The sequence below is a fragment of the Zeugodacus cucurbitae genome, chromosome 2 (genome assembly GCF_028554725.1).
Source record: "Zeugodacus cucurbitae isolate PBARC_wt_2022May chromosome 2, idZeuCucr1.2, whole genome shotgun sequence".
Taxonomy (NCBI): Eukaryota; Metazoa; Arthropoda; class Insecta; order Diptera; family Tephritidae; genus Zeugodacus; species Zeugodacus cucurbitae.
Window position 1 is genome coordinate 80,840,974 of NC_071667.1, and position 23,084 is coordinate 80,864,057.

Here is a 23,084-nt window from a genome sequence, read left to right on the forward strand (position 1 = left end):
GAGGCAAGTAATAACCTTTTCTTTCCGATAGCATATACGTATATGTATATGTTAGTAAACTTTAGGGTCGAAATATCCCTAGTCTCGAACTAGGAACTCATATTTTCTCTCAAAATTTGCCTTACAGGGCTTACAACATGTACCCTCACATAGAAATATGTGTGATTGTATGGCTAAGTGGATTATCTAACAATATGCAAACTAAGGAGCAACAACAACAAACAACAAGATCTACTAACAATAGTCGGTTACTGCACATAAGAAAAACAACAACAACAGTAAGCAAAAGAAACATTAGTGCAAACATATACAAAAAACCACCCGGGGCTATTGAGCCACTCTTCTTGCAGCACGCAGCACAAGGCCACCATGGTTATGGGCTAACCACCAACCAAGAGCATGCACACAGCAGACAAGGACGATGCTGCTGTAGCTACTTTCTCTTTACACTTGCTGCAGTTAAACTGTAGAAGAAGAAGAAACTCTTTAAGTTGAGGAATAATAAAGTTCTTGTCAAACTACCGGTTCGAGGCGGACCGAGAGGCAGCCATGCAAATCAGGCGGAAATGTTGCGACTTCCTCGTTGCATGCATGGCGACCGCTTGAGGAGGAGGAGACAGCGGCAATGGAAGTGAAGACGTAGCAGCAGCCACAGCTGCCATGCTGGTTGGGGGAAACATTAGACGTCGGCAGGAAGCTGCAAAGAACCAGGGGCTATAGTGCGCACACACACAGAGTGCTATCTGCAAGGACATCGCTGGTGCATTATTTGTGTGCTTGTATATGCCAGTGCTGCAATGAAGATGATTAGCCCAGCCTTTGCAGGGGTGCGGCCCAACATACCACAATTTAAATACCGCACATACATCTATACCAAACTGACTGACCAACAACTGGCATAGCAGACGGCTTTCTCACAATTGATTCGTCCTATTGCCCTAGTTTAAGCATAAAATACTAATTTATTAAATTGAATTGTACAGCCGGATGTATGCTTGGGCTTGATGTATTGTAAAGGGCATTGAAAGTGAAAAAGAAGGAAGATTTACTTAGCTTTATACTATTTTATTTAATTTGATTACAGCATTCTTCATTTTGTGTTTGACATTCGTTGATAATTTAGTTACGGAATAACTAAACTAAAAAACTAAACTAAACTAAAAAACTACAATAACTGCGAAAATTTGATAATTCGAGGTCCGACGATGGGCTAGTGTTCTTTACGGACCAGTCACTCTGGAAACCGACGATTAGTTTTCACAATTTGTACTCTACCATTAATAACAGAACATACTAAGAAGTCAATTTTTCTGGAAGAGTAGTCAACAGAGAGAAAAAAGGCTACGAGCTCTCTTCTCTTGTACAAATGGCGATTAAAACTACTAAGCGAACTTTAAATTTCAATACATTTAAAGAGATTACCTAGAATAAGGTCTTTCAAGCCAAAGTCTTAGATCACCGGTGGACAGAAAGAGGCTCACAACGAGTCATTATCCAATTTGAAACCATCAGCCATACCCCATCTTCGGACCTTCGAGGCGATATTCGCCTGTGGATGAGATTAGGAACCATTATTTTCTCTCGTTTCGAATTACCCGCCGAACTTTTACGAAAGGTCTTCCAGTCATTTTCGCACTCTTACTGAAAAATTATTGCTTATCTAATAAGTCATATCAATTAAGCAAACTACCGTTTCAAAATCGTCCTTGAAGTGCCACCGCCACGAAATGGAGGTAAATACAAACATATTTTTTACCCAACCCCCTTGCCTTTGGTACAAATTCAAATATGCTTTGTCGGCTTTGTGGTACATATTGCTGCCTAAACACTGTTGTTGTGCGCCTACTTAGGAGGCGATCGTTTTTCAATGTCTGATTTATTTCCTTTAACTGTCATTTGCTTTCGCAAACACTTGCAGTGTAAAGTTTCAATTCACCAACCCAATCACACTAATGAACCCATTTAGATAATGTTTCTTTCCGACTGTCTCATAAGCGTTGGAACAAAAGGTAAACAATTCATTACACTGAAAAAACATTGAAAAGTATCGCTTTGAGGTTACAACGCACTCGGTTATTTATACATATGTATATATCTATATATACGAAATAGACTATGAAAATACTAACTACGAGAGAGGCACGATAAGTAATGTGAAAGCACTTTGGTAAGTTCATGGGGTAGTTTTAAGATATTTATTTTAATTTTTGAGACACCTCCCTTATTATTTACAGATCTCCTTTATTACTACAAGTGATGTCGAGTATTTTGGACGGATTTAGATGGCCTAAAGTTATGAGAAGAGTACATATTTTGCATCAAGCATCTTAAAGACTTCAAGTTTTTTACGAATATTGAAGAAATAAAGCTATAAAGCTAAATCTTCGCTTAACCTTGTTATCCGTTGGTCTTTTGAAAGACTTTCAGCAGATTCTTTGATAGTTTTGAGCAAAATGTTTTTATTTTTCCGAGAAAACCTGTTTTAAAACGCTTGGTCCAGCTTACAGCTCAAAGAAATTTCTATCTGTCATCAGTTTAGAAAGACATATCAGGATGTTGAGAAACCCTCTATCGATTGAAGTAAAAATTACTGAAATAAGGAGTTGTGAAACTATATAAATTTTTTGTTGTAATATCATGAGAAAAACCTAAACATATCGACTAAAAGAGGAATAATTCGAATTACATTTTTTACAGGTGGCAACTCCTCTCCAAAAAAATTATATATTCAATTTTATTTTTTTTTGAAACAGGTGGCAACTTTGTAAAAAAAATAATTGATTAATTTATTTTTTTTTTTATATTTGTTAATTTATTACTTTTTTATTTTACAATTTTATTGAAAAAATTAAAAAGGTGGCAACCTTTCTAACGTACTATGTATTTATTGAGCCGCTTCGGGAGATTTTTCTACATTTTCTTAAGAATTTTCTTTTCTATACGGATATAGCTTATCCAGCCATCCTTGTAGTTACATGTTTACATATTTATATTTACAAATAGGGAAAGTCTCTACGTACAACAACGGATATATGTGTATGTAATATATACAGGTAATATACAGGTACATAAATACACACACATCTACGCGCCTATATTTATATTAAGGTTGGCATACAGGCCGGTTTGTTGTTGCCAATGTTGTTATTGTCATTAATTTTCCTGACATATTTGTTACTTTGGCGCACCTTAAAATGCGAAAACACACATATATATAGAGAAGAATACAAACAAGAAGGTGTGCAAACAAATTTATATTTATTGTTCTGTCTGTATGTATGGCTGCGTGGAAGTGTGTTGCTAACAAACAAAATTCATTCATTAGGACCGGACGCACTGCGCCATGAGACGACAACTGACGCCATCGCATATATGCGATATACATATTTACTCATATTTATAGTACATATATACTAAATGCGCTTCATATGTGCAAGTGTCTACAAGCGCCTTTGTCACGATAGACCCCGCTAGACCCGCCTACAAAGAAAGCATGCACAGGTGTAGACAATTTAGAATTTCGCATTGCCAGCAACAACAACAACACCAGCGTTGCTTTTCATTAGCAATAACATGTTAGCCAACAGGCGCCAGTACTCAAACGCTTCCGACGCAGTTTAAAGCCGATTACCAAATATAAGGTCAAATAATAGGCACTGCAGAAGGCCGCGGTAACGAAGCGAGTAGCGCCGTTAAAGCACCAGTTGCGGAGTGTCCACTCCTTCTTCGTCTGCAACTGCGGCTCGGGTAAGTGTTGAGACCTTGAACGCACACGAGTTGACGTGGTGACGAAATGTCTGCCAATAAAACGGTAAATATGCGAGTTCACGAAGCTTCGAAGCATGCATTCGGCGTCTAACTCACTCACTCGCTCACTAGGCGGATTGCATGACTTCGCGTAATTTAACGGTGTACATTTCCGATAGCATAAAATTTAATGATTTCTGAACGGCTTTTCGTTGCTTTTAGTTAGGAATGTTGGTTTTTTTGTAGTAGCAGGGGTTTGCTTCTTTGTGGAACGGAAAATTTGTAAAGTCTATAAACCCGAAGTCAATTATTTGGTATGGTTTTTCATTCAGATTCAGTTCTCGGCTATAGCGCCCAAACAAATTCTCGAGACGTTTCGGGTTGAATATTAGAGACTCAGTTTTCCCATTTAAGGATCGGAGCTTCGGAATCGGTGAGATGACCTCAAATAATATCTTGGATTGGAACGAGTTAGGGGTTCCTGGTATTTTCTTAGCAGTGGTTTCTCAATTGTGATGGTTCTGCAGAAACCCATTATGTGGAAATCTACTATTTCCTCCAAAGTATTGACAATATGCTCAAAAGATATATATACATATGTATATTACGAAAAAGAGCATGGTTTTCTTAATGTTGTTGCTATAATAGTTTAAAAAATTCTCCAAGAAGCATCAAAAATAAGTTTTTTGCTAAAGTGAAAGTTCTTCGTAGAATATAAATCATGAGATCCTGGAAGAATGATCAATTTTATTGATTGAATGTTTGAAGAATACGTTTGGGTCTAGCTACCAAGTTCTCCAATTTAAAGCAAACTAGGCAAAACACCGTTAATCATTATTATTAGCGCCGCCACACAACAAACCGTTAACACGAATTTCCTCTAATTACCAACATCTAACATATTCCGGCTCACACATACTCGCATGTGAATTGGGAGTCTCGTACATAAAGTGAATTTTACAAGACTCCTGATTAGCCCTAAAATGAACTCACACCCAAACGAAATTAATTCGGCATTATTCTTCGCTACGAACCGCGAACACCGCTGCTGGCAGAGAGAGCTTTGTGTTTGTTGAATTTCGCGCGTGCCTCGGTGGTGGTGGTGTTTGGTTGCCTTTCAATTAGAAGTGTCTGCTTTGTGGCCAACAACGGCCTGGTAACAAACGAAAGAACAAAGCGATCGCGCACATACTCACGCATATCGCTTGTACACATATAGGAGTATATGCGAGTATGTCGGCCCCGGCTCCGGTTCGTGGGTGGCACGAGGGCACGCAAAACCGTTTGAATACTAAACAGCTTTTAACGAGTGGCAGAGTTGGGTGTGTGCGTGGCTGTGTATATGAGTGTGTGTGCTTGTGCAAAAGGCGAACATTTTTAGGCTCGTAAAGGCTTGGGTGTCACTAATGAATACCAACAAAGAATACTTTCGGAAGTGAACCAGCGAGCACGTTCAACACGTGCCCGATATGCCAGCACTATGTACACGGGGAAGTATGTAGCCTTTTTTCGACTCCCGCTGGCAGCTCATTGTGCGGCGTGTAAATTGTACTTGTTGCTGGTGTTTTTGTCAAAGTTGCAATTTAATGAATTTTAGTTTAAGGATTTCTGAAGAACTAATTTAAAATTTAGTGCAAAAATTTTGTATTTTCTGGCAAGGTTATTTTTATAAAAAATAATTTTGTTGTGTTGCCACCTGTTTTTAGTAAAATGTATTTTATAATAAATATTTTACAAATATATACAGAATATATGTAATTATAAATGCTTTTACAGGCTTGGATTTAGTTTATGCTAAAACAGAGTTGCCACCATTATTTAATTTTTACTAAAGGTTTTCTTAGTGTTTAGAATTAGAAATTATTTATAATAATTTTCTTTTTAAGACATTTTTTTATATTTTATTTCCTGGCAATGTTATTTTTATTGCGTTGCCACCTGTTTTTAGCGAGTTTTGTTTTATAATAAATATAGTATAAATATATAATATTATGATAAATGATTTCGGAGGCTTGAATTTATGTTTTAGTTAGAACAGAGTTGTCACCATTATTAAAGTTTATAAAATTTTACTAACGGTTATCTAAGTATTTCGAATAAGATAATATTTAGTATCATTTTGATTTTCGGTCAAATATTTTATATTTTCTGACAATATTACTTTCATAAAAAAATAATTTTATTGTGTTGCCACCTGGTTTTAGTAAATTTTTTTAAATAAATATTAAATACTAATAATAAAATATTAGAAATGCTTTCAGAGGCTTGAATTTAAGTTTTAATTAAAAAAGAGTTACCACTTTAATTAAAATTCAGTAAAAAAATTTTAATTATATTTAAACATTTCTTTAATTTAGTAGACTTTAATTTATTAGAAATTGATTTGCATTTCTGACACCAACACATGACTGGTCAGAGTTTTTACATAACACAAATATATGTTTTGTATTTAACTGATTACTATATGGCATATATTTTACTCATTACAGCAAACCAGAAAAAATTATGTAAATTACTAAATTTACAAGTGCTAATCACAACGCAACGAAATCGATAATAAATTAGCATTTAATTTAAATAACAACAACCACTGACTGCTTTCGAACAATATTAGCTCAGTTACTGATTGAAAAACTAAATCGACTAAGCAAACAAACCGCAAAACGTTGAAATATTTTTTAACGCATTTAACAAATAAATCGGTGTAAATGTGTGTCTAGTAGTAGGCATATAATAGTTGAGTAAAAAATTAATGCAATTTTAAATAATTAATTGGTAAAAAATGTATTTCTGTCTCTTTTTGCGAGTGTAGGAAATCAGTATTAAAGTCAAATTCACAAATGAACAAGCAAACTAATGGCTAATGGCTAATGGCCACAAAAATGATAAATGGTTTCATTGTGAAAAAATTTTAACTAAATTTTTAAGCGCAGCTAATTTAATTAAAACGAATAGTATTATTTTTAAATGCATTATCGGCTCACATTATTTGCGTCTGTTTCTATGCACGCTTAGTGATTGGATTCGCCAAGGCTGCACGCTTGACAGCAGAAAAAATACGATAAGCGATTGATACTAATTAATATCGAACTTATTATATCCAATTAATTTGTGGTACCTCCTGTGGTGGAAAAAATTAAATTCGCCTCTCTACAAGCACCTTATCTTCTCATACCAGATTTACTCCATGAACTGTGGTATAATAATCTCCAGTAACAAAGTTATCAATAATAGCACAATGGATTCCATTTTGGGGTAGAGAAAACTGATCCCAGACAGTTTATTTGAACAATGAGGGAAGGCTTGTAGGAATGAGTAATGAGTAACAACCTTAACCTTAACCACGTTTTAAAGTCCACAAATTTAACTCTAGTAGCGTTGTATTCTGGACCCTTAATATATTTTATATGAAAATGTATACGGTTGTAAGCACTATTTATCTAGCCAAAGCTAACAAAATACAAAAGGATTTATATTTCTATAAAAATTATAGTGTAAGAACATTTCAAGGCCAATACTAAATATTTGAAATAATAAGAAACACCATTGACTAACAGTTTCCCAGAACATTCTTTGACTTCATAGAGAAGTTTTCAATATAATTATAAAAAATTATGCTTTAAGTTTTGACTTTGTAGGAGTTCAAAGGCAAAATGAAAGCCAAAGAACGCGACTCAAGAAATAGGAGACTAATTGGCTGAAATATTCAATGACTACAAAGAGGAGTTGATATAACATATAGCAATTTAAAGTGTTAAGAGGTTAAATAGATTTACGACTTCAAGGAATCGATACTTTTTTAGGACATAGTATATTCTCCGACATCTCTGGAAAAGCCGGGATTGACGGCCAGGAAAGTTTTGCTGTGTGTTTGGTGGGATTGGAAGGGAATCATCAACTATGAGCTGCTCTTATATGGCCAGACGCTTAATTCTACCATCTACTGCGAACAACTAGACCGCTTGAAGCAGGCGATCGACCAGAAGCGTCCAGAATTGGCCAACAGGAATGGTGTAGTGTTCCACCAAGACAACGCCAGACCACACACATCGTTGATGACTCGTGAGAAGCTACGGGAGCTCGGATGGGAGGTTTTATCGCATCCACCATATACCCCGGACATAGCGCCAAGTGATTACCACCCTGTTCCTGTCCATGGTGAACGCCCTTGGTGGTAAAGTTGAACTCAAAAGAAGGGTATTATGAAGTTTGGATGATAGGCTATTTTTCAATTACCTCTGCCAAACATCCACTTTTAAATTTTTTATAACCCCTCACTTAATGGATACCTTTAAGTCAATAAACATTTTTGAACCAAATATTTAGTATTTATTAAAAATAAAACCCGTTTTTTCATACGGAACTCATTCAAATCCTTAATAGAAAAATCAGTCATAAATTGGAACATAGGATGGATCTTTGAGTGTCGTATCAGAGTCAGAAATATAAAGTAAGGCGAAGCCAAATCAATGAACTTGATCGTTGTCAAGATGAACTTTTCCAACTGCTACTTGACAAAGCACTAAACAAATATTCGAATATTTTCAGACAACTCTCTTGGCTTTATGTAGTTTTACATGGTTGTTTGAATCTGTATCGGCTTAGTGCAGAACAGTTGAAAATTTTACCAAAAAAAAATGCTCAGAAGAAGAACTTTTAGAATTTACTATGGCTTTTATGTGGCTCTAAACTCGAACAGAGACTCAAAACTTGAACAGCACCCAATACGAAGAACGGTTAAAGAAGAAAGCGAAGATAATTTGCCGAAACAAGAAAAGAGCTGTATGTTTGACATACATATACAAATCAGTACATATGTAAGCAGATAACCCACAAAATAGGTGTAAAACACGAATCATTTTCGATTGGGTTGTCAAATTCGCATACCTAAAAGACATTACGAGGAGTATATGTGTTTGTATATCCAAGTATCAGCGTGGTCGCAAGCCGGCGAAATGTATGCATATTGCACAGCTGCTAGACGACGACGACGACGCGTTGAACTTATTTAAATTGGTCTGTGTAGCTGGGCGTTTTGGTGATAACAAAAATAACAACAGCTGGCCATTAATTATTAATCGTTCAACTAATTTGCAAAGTTTTTAGCGAAACTGTTACGAATTTTAATGAGTCCATAATAAATGCGACAACTCAGCGGTAGCGCAGCGTCTACGCCTTATCAAGATGGCTACAACACAAATTATGTGTGGACTTGGTGAATATGCAAAAATGCACGTCCCGATTGCGAGATGTGAACTTGAATATTGCACGACTTTAATGGCTTCGATTGCTTTTGCGAAAGCTCTAGTGGTAGGTGGACTAAATGAGTGAACTTAATTTTTTGATATAAAATAACCGCTGAGATCTGCAACTGACATCACAAACAGTTCACTTCTCTCGAGTTGAGCATCACACTTCCTTCAGTTTAATAACAAAATGCGTGCCTTCATTGTGAGTAGCATTGATGGACTAGCTTCTAGCGCAGAAATAAATGTATAAAAATTATCCTTTACTCCATTCCACAGGTATTAGCTTTGTTCGTTGTAGCGCGTGCTGATGTTGGTGGTTACAACTATGGTTCACCACTTGGATCCTTCCCATCTGCTGGCGGTTCCCTCGGTGGATTCGGTGGCTCCCTCGGCAGTAATGGCGCCGCACAGTTGAGTGCACCCATTGGTGGCGGCAGCGCTGGACCCGTGAGCAGTGGCGGTGTTGGTGATTTCGGTAGCCCACTCAGCGCACCCGCTGATGTCGGTTTCGCAGCACCAGCTGCACCTGCTGCACCAGAATACCAGAAGGAATTCATCACTTACTCCGCACCTGAATCTGAATTCGATGATGATCATTCTGTGGGTGACTTGTCTGGTTCGTTGAAGAAGAACTTGCGCGTTGTCTTCATTAAGGGACCCGAAAACAATGGACTCTCCGATGCTGCCCTCCAATTGGCCAAACACGCCGGTGAAGAGAGAACCGCCATCTATGTGTTGCAGAAACAGAACGACATCTCTGGCTTGGCTCAACAATTGCAGAACCTCAACAGACAGAACACCAACAAACCCGAAGTGCACTTCGTCAAATACCGCACACCCGAAGATGCTGCCAACGCTCAACATGCCATCCAACAGCAATACAACGATTTGGGTGGAGACTCCGTGTCCCATGACGGTGGCGTCGCACCAGTCTTGAACTTCGCTTCTCAAGCCCCAGCTGCACCTGCCGCTCCCTCAAACTCGTACATCCCACCCGCAGCACCTGCTCCAGCACCAGCACCAGTTGCCCCAGTCAACACCTACATTCCTCCCGCAGCACCCGCACCCGCACCAGTTGCTCCAGCTCCAGCACCAGCACCAGTTGCACCAGTCAACACCTACATCCCACCCGCAGCTCCCGCCCCAGCTCCAGCACCAGTTGCACCAGCCAACACCTACATTCCTCCAGTCAGCCAACCACAGGCACCCAGCAACTCCTACTTGCCAATCTTCAAGTTCTAAGTTGATCCTGGGAGAATGAAACGTTTGGAGAAATGCTCTTACGGAGTATACGATATAAATTAGACAAATTCCCCGCTTACCCCCTCATTGTATAATAATGTTCATGAATGTGTTGCACAACTAGTTTTATTTTGTACATAAATAGTTAATAAAAACCCAATTAATTCAATTTTAACCAACTTAGTTTAATTCAGTTATTTTATCGCCGAAAAAATTTACATTCCAGCCGCGCATAACCCTGACCTTCGTCATGTGACGTCTGCTGCTGGTGAACACATGTAAAATGTTGTTGTGTTATTATCTCTGCGCAGCTTCATTTGCATGCCGAAAATCAGCGAAAAGCACACAACAAATTAAAAAAACAAAATAAACAACCAAAGTGAGTTGAGCATCTTCAAAAATTAATATTCAGTTCGCTTACTAAGTGATTTGAAATGAGTTAAAGTAGATCACAAAAGTCAGTTGACATTTTTGATGAATTAATTAGTGATTATAACTAACAGTAGTTAGTAAAAATAGTTGTATTTGATTCACCAAGTGTTCTAGAAGAGCCAATCGAACAAACTATGCGAGCTGTTCACACAAACTGATCGAATTTTTGGATCTGTAACATATATTTAATAGAGAAATACTTTAAACAGCACGATAGAGCATAACCACTTAGAGCCCATACCTTACCATTTTTTTTATCAATTTCAATTTATTTTATTTAAAAATCAATGAAAAACAAATTGAAATTTTTGACACTAATTATTCTTTCGAGCCATTGACAATAGTAGAACTGGACTAAAATTTGTAAAACGACTTGGTAGCATTGAAGATAGCGGTTATACCACTTTAATGAGGTATCCGCATACTCTCTTGTATCGAATTCAACTCAATAACTTTCTTGTTGATTTTGCATGTAAATTTTTTGACAAGAGACAAATTCACAAATTTTAGCGAGCAGAGAAATAGTGAATCGAAGACTGTTGGTACTTTTCTACCGTTGAAGATGGTATGATGGTAGAATTAAGTTGCTTAGACCGGATTCAAAAATAGAGTATATCTCTAATATAAGAAGAAATATGGTGATTTCGATTTGGTGATGGAAAACTACTAAAAAATTCAAAAATTGTCAGTTGGTATAATCTAACAGACTTATTTTCTAATTGGTCAGAGTATTGTAACTCTTGATAGTCAGAATGGTACTTAATTCGTAGACATTTTCTTGGAAATTTATGAAAAAAAATTGGTTTACTGGCCTTTACAAAAGTTTATAAGTTTTTTCCAGAGAATAAAATATCAATTTTAATGCACAAGACCGGAAAAATGTGCAATATTGAAAATTTTGACTCTGGAACATAATTCCCAAATTATTTTTCATTTAGGTACGAAGAGTTCGAGGAAGGTCTATCCATCTCTTTATATTCTTTTGAGAAATTACGTTAATTTAAACATAATTTTGTTCTTTTATTTAATTTAAGATAAAACTAAAAATTATTTATATTTATGGAATAAGCATGCAAAAAGTCTCTAATAACCTTTTCACATAGGAGTTAATTGTTCAATTAACCGTCCTTTACTCGATTAAGGCGCTGATTTAGATCCATTTACCATACAAAATAAAAGTTCTATTTTACTACATTAATTCTTAATCGAATACAAATCGAGTTGAAACTAGAATGTGACACTACGTGTAGTTGGAAATTTGGTTATGGTTATAGATAAAATAGCAATCAGCTGAAGAATCTTACCAACTTCTTATGAGCAGCAAAAAAAATATGTAACAGCTGTTCGTTAATTGAGTAACCGGCTGTGGGAAGGGCAAACCTTAGTTTCTCTATTATAATCTTAATGTATTAAATTAATTTTGCTGTGCGTAAAGGCCTTTCTTAACACAATTTGAGAAATAAATTAAAAAGTAGTTTTGAGAAAAAAATGTAAACACATTTCAACTTTTAAACCGTCTTCTCTCAACACGAAGTTCCAGCCGAAATTGAAATACATATACTTTATAAAAATTAGTATTGTCAGTACAAAATCCTCATAGAGCTTTGGAGTGAAATTAGTTATTTTGTGAAAAATCTTAAGTGGTATATATATTAAATTTGAAACGTGGACCGTGTTATAAAGGGATTTCAGAATTCAGGTGTATATGCATATGATAAAAACCACATCAAATCGGTGACACCCTTTGAAGCACGAACTTATTCACTGTTTAATTGCTATAATAATAGGTGGTGCTTTCAATTTAAGCGCTCTCAAACTAAATTACATAAGTGGCAAAGCATTTTATTTAATTATATATAATTGTCTTAATTTACTATATATATACAACTCGGTTGAAACTGGACTTTAAAAAAATTGTTCGGAAATTATCACACCTCACAACCCGTCACTGTAAACATATACTCGTACATATATTTAACGCCATTTACAAAATATATATCAGTAATATTCGAATACACACTTTCATCGTATTAAAAAGGTATGCTGCCAAGCTTTCGCTCACCGGATTAACTTGTCTGAATATTGTCATTTGGATATTACTTTTTTGCTTCAAAGCTAATGCGTTCATGGAGCTCGCTAACAAAAACATTACTATGCACAAAAACAAGCTGCCGACTAATCCACTTACGGCATCGGCAAAACATCAACAGAAAAGCAAAAACCAACAACAACAACAAAGTGTGAGTGTGTGTCGATAAAAGGTGGGCGTGTGAAAGCTATTAATTTGTAAAAGTGTCAATTAATAGCAGCTGCTTTTGAGCAGAAAGTTGAGGTGTGTGAACCCAGACAAGGCGACGCTACGAGGATTTACGAGCGAAAATAAATTAGTAAACTACATTTACATTACGAGTATATATGATTAGTTGTGGGGACTTAGTATACTACGAAATATAAATGACATGAAAAAAGCGCTTTGGCTTAAACAAAGCGAAATACGGAGGAATAAAGTCTGTGCGTTTAATAGATAAGCTTCAAATACATAAACCTCAAGTATAACCCAATTTATCTTGAAACTCGAAAAGCACATCTTTTTATTCTCAACGCTTAAAACCACAGCGTCACAGGCGGCGGTGCGCACGTGTCGACCGAGCTCGGCGCAGCCAGGCGTGTTAAAAGCTGGAAGCTGCGTGCAGCGGAAAAGTCAATGCACAATGTGGAGTGTGCAACTAAACTGCGGCAACTGTTGCTGTTATTGCTGTATTTTTTTGCGTTTTTCCCCCCAACTTGTTTCAACGTTTTGTCTTTATTTTGAAGCGGTCAAAAAGTACTTTACACGTTGTTGCACAATTTATGATTGTGCAGCGTGCAGGCGCTTCCTGTTGCATTTTTATCGCATACACGTGTTGTAGTTGTGTCGATGTGGCCGCCTTTCTTACTCCTTGCCTTTTTGCGCTTGATTTTCGGTTTGCTATTTTAGTACTTAGCAGGTGCTGGTGGGAGCTGCGAAGTAATGGAATACTCATAAAGGCGCGTACACATGCCGCTTACTTTAGACCGATAGATAACCCAATAAACCACATTTCGGTGGATTCGAGAATATTAAAAGATTTTAGTCTCAACAAGCGCTTGCGAGAATGGTTCGGTTATTAAAGAGACTTCTTAGAAAAACAGACTTGCTAAAGTGTCTTGTGTTTAGGACTTATAAAAGAACAAGAAGAGGGATCTATATGTGGCATCAAGTAGGAAATAGGTTAGGTTAGGTTAGGTTACATAGCTGTTTCCCAGAGGCAAACACACTTAGACTATGAAAGACAGTTAGTTGTACAGCCAATATCACGCCCTTGATTAGTTATTAAGACTCGACGAAGCGCCCTGAATTTAGTACAAATCTGCAGAGATTTTCACTTTTATATCTGCTGGTTCGCGCGCTTGTTTAAGAAAGTGAGATCCAAGAAATATTTGTCTTGATCTCGCAAAGGCGGTTTATTCCAGAAGAAAGTGATGTGATGATTCCACCTCATCCTCATTCAGGCGGCTTCTTTAGCTAGCATCCATCGGGAATAAGAACGTTTAATTGACTTGATCGACTAGGAGATTTTGAGAGCAAATTGGTTATGAGAGACTCAAGCTGAGTCTGGAATATATAATATATTATAGTCTGGCATACATTGACTTTAAGTTATCGGAATATGGAAACGATCTCAACAAATCGAATCCAAAAAAGGACTGATCATACTCCATCTGGAATCACAAAGAACGAAACTGGTCTATGTGTAGCTTATTGGCCTACCAGACTAACTTCCTCCAACCTCAAAAAGACCCCAAATCACTTCCAGCAGTAGTTTCTTAACATTCAGTTTCCTGTTTCTTAACCTTCTTTTGAAACCCGAAGGAATGAAGTACGACTTAAAACAACTTTCTATCGCTCACTTGGTTCAGTACCAACCATCACACTCGCACACAAAAAAAAAAAAAAAACACTTCCTCCCACAAAGACTTGTTCAACAATTGAGCACACACACATACAGTTGGTTTACTCTGTTTAAGTAAACCTTTTTATCGACGGCAATTCTACGCGCACATGTTTTGCAGGTGCTAAAACAAAAGTAACCACAAGTTCCCGACCCCACGACCCGACTGCGCACCTTTTCATTCAATCAAGCTGCCTAACTGCCTGAGCCTTAGCCTTAGCACCTAACGGCACAGGTTATGTGTTAAGGGCAGCAATTGTATTCAGTGCCCTTGTCGGCGGGCTTCACACTTCGCTGGCCAGCGTTTCACGTGCTTGACGGTGGCAGTGGCGATGGCGGTAGCGCGCAACAGGAAGCTCGAAAGTGCTCGAATGCATGCTTGACCAAGAGAGCAACGAATTGTAAGTAATTGCTCTTGAGGATTTTTTAGTTTCTTGCTATTGTTGTTAACCATTGTTGTAGTTGTTCAACTGGGTATAAGAAAATGAATTTCATTGTTTTTTCAAGAAGATAAAGTGAAATATTTTTTCGACTTTCGTATGCTTATCTTTTTATTGATTGTGGGGTCCTTTTGTAGAAGATCTTGAAAAATGGTGAATTTAAAGCGATTATTATTGCTTCAATATCGGTTCTCGATAAACTATGTTTGGGAGGATTATTAACCTTAAAAGTACTTCGTAGTTGGGGTTGTTAAAGACATGTCCCAAATTGATAATTCTGCGGTTAAGATTATTAAACAATTTAGACAATTTTGAAACTAATTCATAATCGAATAGATCAAGACGATTAAAGGGTATTTATTTTGAATGCATCCTCTATCTATGGTGAAGATAGATCAGGGCAAACAGAAGAAGACGATTTCAACTTGGTATAAGTCCGAACTTACTTATATGGAACATATGCTGAAATAATCTTATATGTATATAGGAACGTAAGAATCGATAAAGATTTTGCAACCAGTTTTTTTCAAAGTCCTCTGATCCATCTAAAGAAAAATGATACCCAAATATGTTAAGATTAGTATACTTAGCGCTCTTAACGTATGTCTATTTATAAATCTGACTACGAAACAACTAAACCAATAACTGGAAATTTCGAGTTATATTTTTGCAGGCCGTAGAGATTGTTTCCAGAATTTTACAAACCGTTAGATGGCGCTGAAGTCTAATTACTAGGGAAACTTATATTCGTGGTATAATGTAGATGATATTCGAATATGAGATATTGATGAGAGTAAGGAACCAACTACTCAACCTTTTCCGTGCATGCCAATTGTCATTACTCATTTAAACTGATTACGATGAAGGGGTACAAATCTCTTCAGAAAAGTATTAAAATAAATGAAGCGCCACTGAGGTTTTCTAACCAATATAATTTCTATTAATAGCCTCGTTTGTTTCTTGTTTTTTGATTTCCCTCCACTTTCGACTCACACTCGTAATTTGTTGTTAACAAATTATGCTTCGGAAATCGCGTGCCAGTTGTAACCGTAATAATTTTACAACAAAAGCACATCCTTCGCTTGATAAGCTTTAGTTATATAGTAAATACATACAAACATACGGTCAAAGGCTTGTGCCACAAATCGAAATCCCCACCTAATACATGTACATATAATACACGTATTTAGACCCCAAGGCAAGGGTCACTTTAATTTAGTGCCCGGTTAATCGTCTGGCTTTTAATTGCTCCATTTTATTACAGTTTTCTGCTTCGCTTGTAGCCGAGTTGAAGCGTTTCATTGGCGTTACTTCATCAGATTGGCAAACCGACATTACCATATCGAGACCGAAATGCGAATGCGTATGATTCTTACCAAACACACACATACACTCACTCACACACTCGTTATATGGGCGCATATACAATGCATGTGGCGGTTCGTAAGAATTTACAGCTTTTTTGGGGGGCACAAACATTCGCAATATCACGCACCATTTGCGTGCCGAAATGTGTGCAAATTGCCGTGCATTTGTATACAAACCCAGCCACATGCCTATGCGGGTCACTAATAGTGGTCAGTGATTTCTCAATATTAGTCATTCGAAGTTGAGCCAACCCTAGCTCAAGCTAAGGCTAATGTACTCGTGCTGCTGACCGTCGGACTTAAAATTTTATATTCCACATTTTGCTGGCAACATATGTTGTTGTACCGTTATAAAAGCGCAAATACAACTACTACAATGCTTAAGGTGTATAGTTAATGCAGAACAAAGTCCAAGGTCAGTTAGCACAGTGTTGGCAAATCGTTTTGTGAGTAAACTAGATACCTTTGTCAACCATGTATTATACATATATATTTTCGTTAATATTTAGAAATACCCGTATATATGTTTCTTTATATATTTTCGGGTATAATCATTTGTTGTTGCTTATAGCTTTCGTAAAGTTCAAATAAATGTATTTTTAGCGCTGTCAAGCAATTTGAAACTTTGCGTACAACATTTGGGTAAACTGTAAAGAAATATTTTTATAATCCATTAAAATCCGAATGCCTTGTACCAAAAGGAAACCATTTCAATGAGCTCTTTCACATAGTTAGTTTTCGGTATACAACAAAAGTTTATAATGACTAAAAGTCCTCCATTTTTTTTTATTCTCTTAAACTATTTCAATTATATATATCCTTTGGAAAATAAAGGTCAAAAGTTCACAGAGAATTTTTAATAGTTGAAAATAATTTCTTGTTGAAATAAAAAGGAGTAGTTTAATTATTGAATAGTTAAATACTTACCAAAATATAAAAAAAGAAATGATATAGAGGTCGGTATAAGTCACCGGTAACTTTTTAGATAGGTAGGGAGATGATAAGTTCTCTGAACATTTCCTTACCTTTTACTATGCTTTCAGAGGACTCAAAAACTACTATATATAAGGTCTACAACTTTGCTTCCGCCGTTTTTTGTAAATTTAATGTTTTTTTTTCACTTAGGACAGGCTCACCGTACGTATCCAAAAGCATTCGATGAGCCTCAGCCGCACTTTTCTTGGAATTAAAAAATAAAAACAAAATTTCCCATAAATGTCGAGAAGTCGGCTCCAAAAGTGACATTTTCAATTGAGAATAAGTTTGGGATGCAAACAGATCTCTACATAATTTTGTTGGGTAAATATTGACACAAATGTCCAAGATCGATATAAACCGATTTAATCGACCAGTGCTTGACCCTAGAGACATCTATTGGAAAACGGCGGAAGCAAAGTTGTAATATTTGGCCTTTATTGTCATTGAAATTTTCTTCTTTATTCTTTTTTATTTATGGTAACCCGAAGATATTTTTCCCTGAATTTTAAAAACCGATAGATGGCGCTGTCGGCTAATTATTACGAAAGCCCTTCTTTGTGTTCCAATTTGATTAGTCTACATTGGAACATATATCGCTTCGAAGAAGAAGGTTTTAAGACCTTTACTTCGTAAAATTATTCGATTTTTATTTAGATGTAAATAATCGACTCTTGAGACAAAAATCGTGGACTAGTGGAGAGTAAGACTGTTGAAGCGCTAAAACTAAATGATATGATATGATCTAAAATCTTCTCTGGTATCAGATGGGACTTTAGATAACTTTCTATATCCCACGTTAGTTCGAATTTTATTTACAAAATAATTTATATACACTTAATAAAAAAATCTTTTTAATAACTATTCTTAAATTCTATAAGCTTTTATCCTACCAAAAGTTAATTTATCTACTCTCACCTTAAATGCCCAATCGTACTTAAATGAGTAGATATTCTTTTTTTTTCAAACACAATACAATTTGCAAGGTCAAACAGCAGCTGGGAGCGTCTTCTACAACATTCGCACTGTGGTGCAACCAATAACCCTGAACCGCATTGTATCGGCTGCGGTATGAATAGTAAATAACGAAGGTAGACAATGTGTTCTAGTAAATATATATGTAAGTTCACCTATAAGGTTATATATGTACATATATGAAATAGATAACTACTATATACACAAAGGGAGAATTATAAACATATAGGCACTGTCTACACCCCCAACACACACACCTTGAACAAAAGCCGTGGAATTATGGAGCTTGAGGCATGCGCTATGCGCTACCTCAACATTCCAGCGCCAGAATTTGAAGTTAGTTGAAGCGTATACTTGTAGATATTGGAAAAGTTTACCGTTGATTTTTAATATCGCAGGTGGGTGTAAATAATTTATGGCATTAATTTACGTCTCGCATCCAATCGTGCAAAGAAACAGCAGCCAAAAACCGAAAACTAAAGCACACACAGCGCCGACAGCACCGAACTATGCCCGCGTATATACATATATACTATATGTATTTATCGACATAAGCATATGCAGTGTAGACGCCAGTCACACGGGTCACACATTCACAGCAAGTTCCCAGCCGATGAGCGCACACATGCCACAAAGTTGGGGAAGAGCAATCAAGTGAGCGAGTGTGTGTTTGTGTGCAAGTCAAGCGGTGAATACATTTATTTGAAGGAACTGTGTTTCGCTGCGCTGTTTTTAACGGAAGGTAATCAGAAAAGGTTAATTAGATAATTTAGAAAGAGTTTGCTGTAAATATTTTTACTTTTTAAACATTTTAGTACCAGACGTTGGCAACTCTATTGTAAAATTTGTTTAAAATATTAAGTAAAATAGTATAAAAAATGTAATTCTCGTTTGCTTTATGGGAGATTTTCTTCAGCACTATTTGGCAAATTATTTTTTCCAAGTGGCAACCCTGTTTGAAAATAATTCTGAGTTAAAAACTTTCAGGATCGTTTTTTCAATCGTCTACTTTTGAGGAAATTGATTTAATTTTATATCCAAATAAATTTTACTGAACAGTTGGCAACTCTATTTCACAATAATTTCGAATTAAAACTTCCCAGGATTTTTCTCAATCGTTTACTTTTGAGGAAATTGATTTGATTTTATATTCAAATACATTTTACTGAACAGGTGGCAACTCTATTCAAAAATAATTTGGAACTGAAAACTTTCCAGGGATCTTCTCAATCGTCTACTTTTGAGGAAAGTGATTTAATTTTATATTCAAATAAATTTTAATGAACAGGTGGCAACTCTATTCCAAAAAAAAATTCGAATTAAAACTTCCTAGGGATTTTCTCAATCGTCTACTTTTGAGGAAATTGTTTTAATTTTATATTCAAATACATTTTACGGAACAGGTGGCAACTCTATTCAAAAATAATTTGGAACTAAAAACTTCCCGTATCATTTTTCCAATCGTCTATTTTTTTAATATTACAGCTAAATAAATTTTAATAATAAGATGGCAACTCTATTCAAAAATTTTGTTAAATTGAAGTATTTTACGAAAACAAATCGATTGGAGATTAATTTTCAAAAAACTCTATGCTATTTCCACATCACGGATCCTGACTGATTTAGGTTCGATATTCTAACTACGTTTACTTCAGATTGCTCCTCTATGCTGTTTTTTTCCTTGGTTGCCGACGTCGGAAATGAATGCGTTCACTATAATACACACACATGTGTATGAACGCATTTGTTCCAGGTGAAAACTTTTGAAAGTTACCTCAATATTGCGGCACTCAAGCGAAGTTGTTGTTCAAAACTGTTATACGTTTATAGGTGATTGCATGTGTGTGCAGGTGCAGACAGTCAAAGGGTAACGGAACTAGGTCCCGCATGTCTGGCTATGTATGTATGTACATGAGGGTTAGGGAAATTAGTAATTTTCCACATGAACAGTTTCGAACGCCGCCCCCTTTTCAAAAGCATATAAAGGGAATTTTGACTTGGCGCTTAAGAAGTTAAGTTTTTAATTTCCGCGTTCATAAATCAAAATCCCGAACATAAATTGACTGCAAACGATTCACTGCTGACGAAAACAGCAATTAATTGAAGACTGTGTGTGCATGAAATTGGTAGAAGAGTGTATCCATTCTGGTGGAGAAGGTGAATTTGAGGTTTTCATTTAAATTTTTAGATGATTGAAAATCAAAAAAAGAAAAAAGAAAGAAAAAAAAAAGATACAAGAATTTAAAAAAAAAAAATAAAAAATTTTAAACACTTTGGCAGTATATTCTTTGTAAGATATAAAATTCTCGTGATAAGTTCAGATATAAAATGTAGTGAACCGATAGATGTTGCTCTTAGATTTTATATTTTAAACTAGGTATGTGTAGAAACAAAGCTATGGAGATTCAATAATTTTCAATGAATTTTCTCTCAATTGATGGAAACTTGATTTAATATTGAGACCATAGATGGCGCTGTTGGAAATATTTCACATATAACTTCTTTTAAACCATATTAAGAGTGAATTCGTTGCACTTGTGATTATATGCCAACTTTATAAGGAAATTGCAAACAGAATATTCTTAAATTTTAAGCTTTTAGTAGCAGTATGCCCCCCGTGTGTGTATTATAACTTCCTATTTATTATCATTGCCATACACTTACCTATGCTTCTTCGATTCTCTCGGTTTATTGTCGTAGTTACGCTGATGTATCTCATGAGTATCATAAACTTCGTGCATATTGGCCAAGGAGCTGAAGGGATTATTGTAAATATTCGCTGAATGATGATGACCATCATGATGGTATGAGCTATGCGAAGCGAAATCATCTACAGTGAGGCGGAATGAGGAGCAAAAGAAAAATAAATATTATAATTAATCAAAGGGAAACTAGCAGGTTAGCATAATTAAATACGTGCATATGCTTAGTTAATCTAATTAATAAAGTTTCTTTATGTCTTTTTATGAAGGCACACTTAGGGTTATATCTTTCAGAGTCCAGTAGGAAAAATTACATTAATTATTTTTTGTAAGATAACTCGAAAATATAATAAATTTATTAATAAATCATATAAATATGACTACAATATTTAAAAAATATATATTTTTAGTCAGAGCGTATTAACGAAGGGATCGCTCAATTTCTCACCAGGCACGCGATTTCACCGCCTGCATAACTCCATTAAAATATTACGTGCACATAAAAAATTTGAAGGCTCATAGCAAATACGGGTTATTACTGCATTATTATTACCTTCACTTTTACTAAGAATTTTATTATTTTTCCACGACCATCGTGTAAGCCGCTTTTACCGTTTACGGCAAGGACATGTAATTTCGGAAAAATAATTCTCCTTTGAGTATGAATCAACCACTTTGGCGCACGTTGCTACAACAAAATCAAACACGTGCACAAATATTATATTATATAACCATTCATTATTTACATTTGTTGCACATCTTGCCAAAGCGCCACAAAGCACAGCACAATGATTGTTCTTTACACTTGCAGCGTCCACTCTCCTTCACATATATTACTCAGAAGGCGGTTGTATGTCATAGATAGCAATGGTAGAGCTGGAATCAAAGCTGGTACCAGCAGCTGCTCGATTGTGCTACTTCATTGGCCATGAAGAGACGCATGTAGACATACTTACTCATACAAATTTCAACATATTTTATTTGTCGTATTTGTCAGCAGATCATAAAAAATGTTCACATTTTATCATATTAGACGGAATGACCACTTAAAATGCACAGCATTGGCTAGTCAACAAATCAGATTTGGTTATTTATGCGGACAACGAGAGCAACGGTAGATCAAAGCAGTTGAAGGATGTTTGAAATTGAAGTCAAGAATATTTTTTGTATGAAAAAGTTACAAAGATGATAAATTCACCGATAGGTACTTTGAGTAATCGATTATTTTATGTTCTTATCTGATAAATTTTGACTATCGAGTTGTTTCTCTGTGCTCTTTTGATTATATGATCATTAATAATTTAATCGATAGATTAATCGATTTTGATTTTCGATAATATTATTATCGATTTAAGTCGACTTATCGATAAATATTTTAGAATGTCGACTAAAATGTTCATTAATTTTTATATTCTTCATATTTAAAGTTATGTTCCTTACTCATGATCGTGCAAGCACGATTATACCTATCGTTTTTAATCGGATTAATTTTAACTTTCGATTATAAATTTATCGATTTTTTCATTGTTGTTGTCGTTACAATTTATTATCTCCACATTTTGAATTATTTTTTGTTTTACTCACCAAGTCGTCCACCGCTCCTCCGCAAGCTCTTGTCGTATCGATCGATCAGATATGGTACATGGAATTCTTGCTGATGCTGATTATGGTATTGTGGTTGATAATATTTTTGTTGCATTTGTTGTTGTATTTGCTGTTGTTGTTGCGTTCGTCGGTGACCTTTATTTGTCATTGAGTAGGCATGATGCGTGCGCACATATTTATCTTCAACCTGGAATGGAATACATGCTAGTAAGGCTCTTGAAAATATATTTAGCTATCTGATGATGAGCCCAGTATAAAATAACCTCAAACTGACGAGAACCCAAAATGACGTAGGTTCTTATGTAAGTACTTTAGAAATTTGGAACCATTTCCACAAATAGTTCGACTCTCTTTTTCAAAGTGAAATCTGTTTAAAGTC

At 35.8% G+C, this 23,084-nt stretch overlaps 2 protein-coding genes across 2 annotated transcripts in view; one reads left to right on the forward strand and one right to left on the reverse strand.

The window, feature by feature from the left end:
* Nucleotides 1–23,084, reverse strand: part of LOC105220738 (uncharacterized) — a 115,640-nt gene that overhangs the window by 17,346 nt on the left and 75,210 nt on the right. Inside the window, exons 6-7 of the mRNA XM_011197203.3 lie at nucleotides 22,685–22,892; nucleotides 21,063–21,228 (exon numbers count right to left, since the gene is read on the reverse strand). Of these exons, the coding sequence (XP_011195505.1) occupies nucleotides 21,063–21,228; nucleotides 22,685–22,892 (374 nt within the window). The remainder of the gene's footprint in view (nucleotides 1–21,062; nucleotides 21,229–22,684; nucleotides 22,893–23,084) is intronic.
* LOC105220381 (formin-like protein 2) lies at nucleotides 9,053–10,413 on the forward strand. Its single transcript, XM_011196822.3, has 2 exons — nucleotides 9,053–9,198; nucleotides 9,273–10,413. The coding sequence occupies exons 1-2, from the start codon at nucleotides 9,184–9,186 to the stop codon at nucleotides 10,236–10,238; spliced, it is 981 nt and encodes a 326-aa protein (XP_011195124.2). The 5' UTR covers nucleotides 9,053–9,183; the 3' UTR covers nucleotides 10,239–10,413.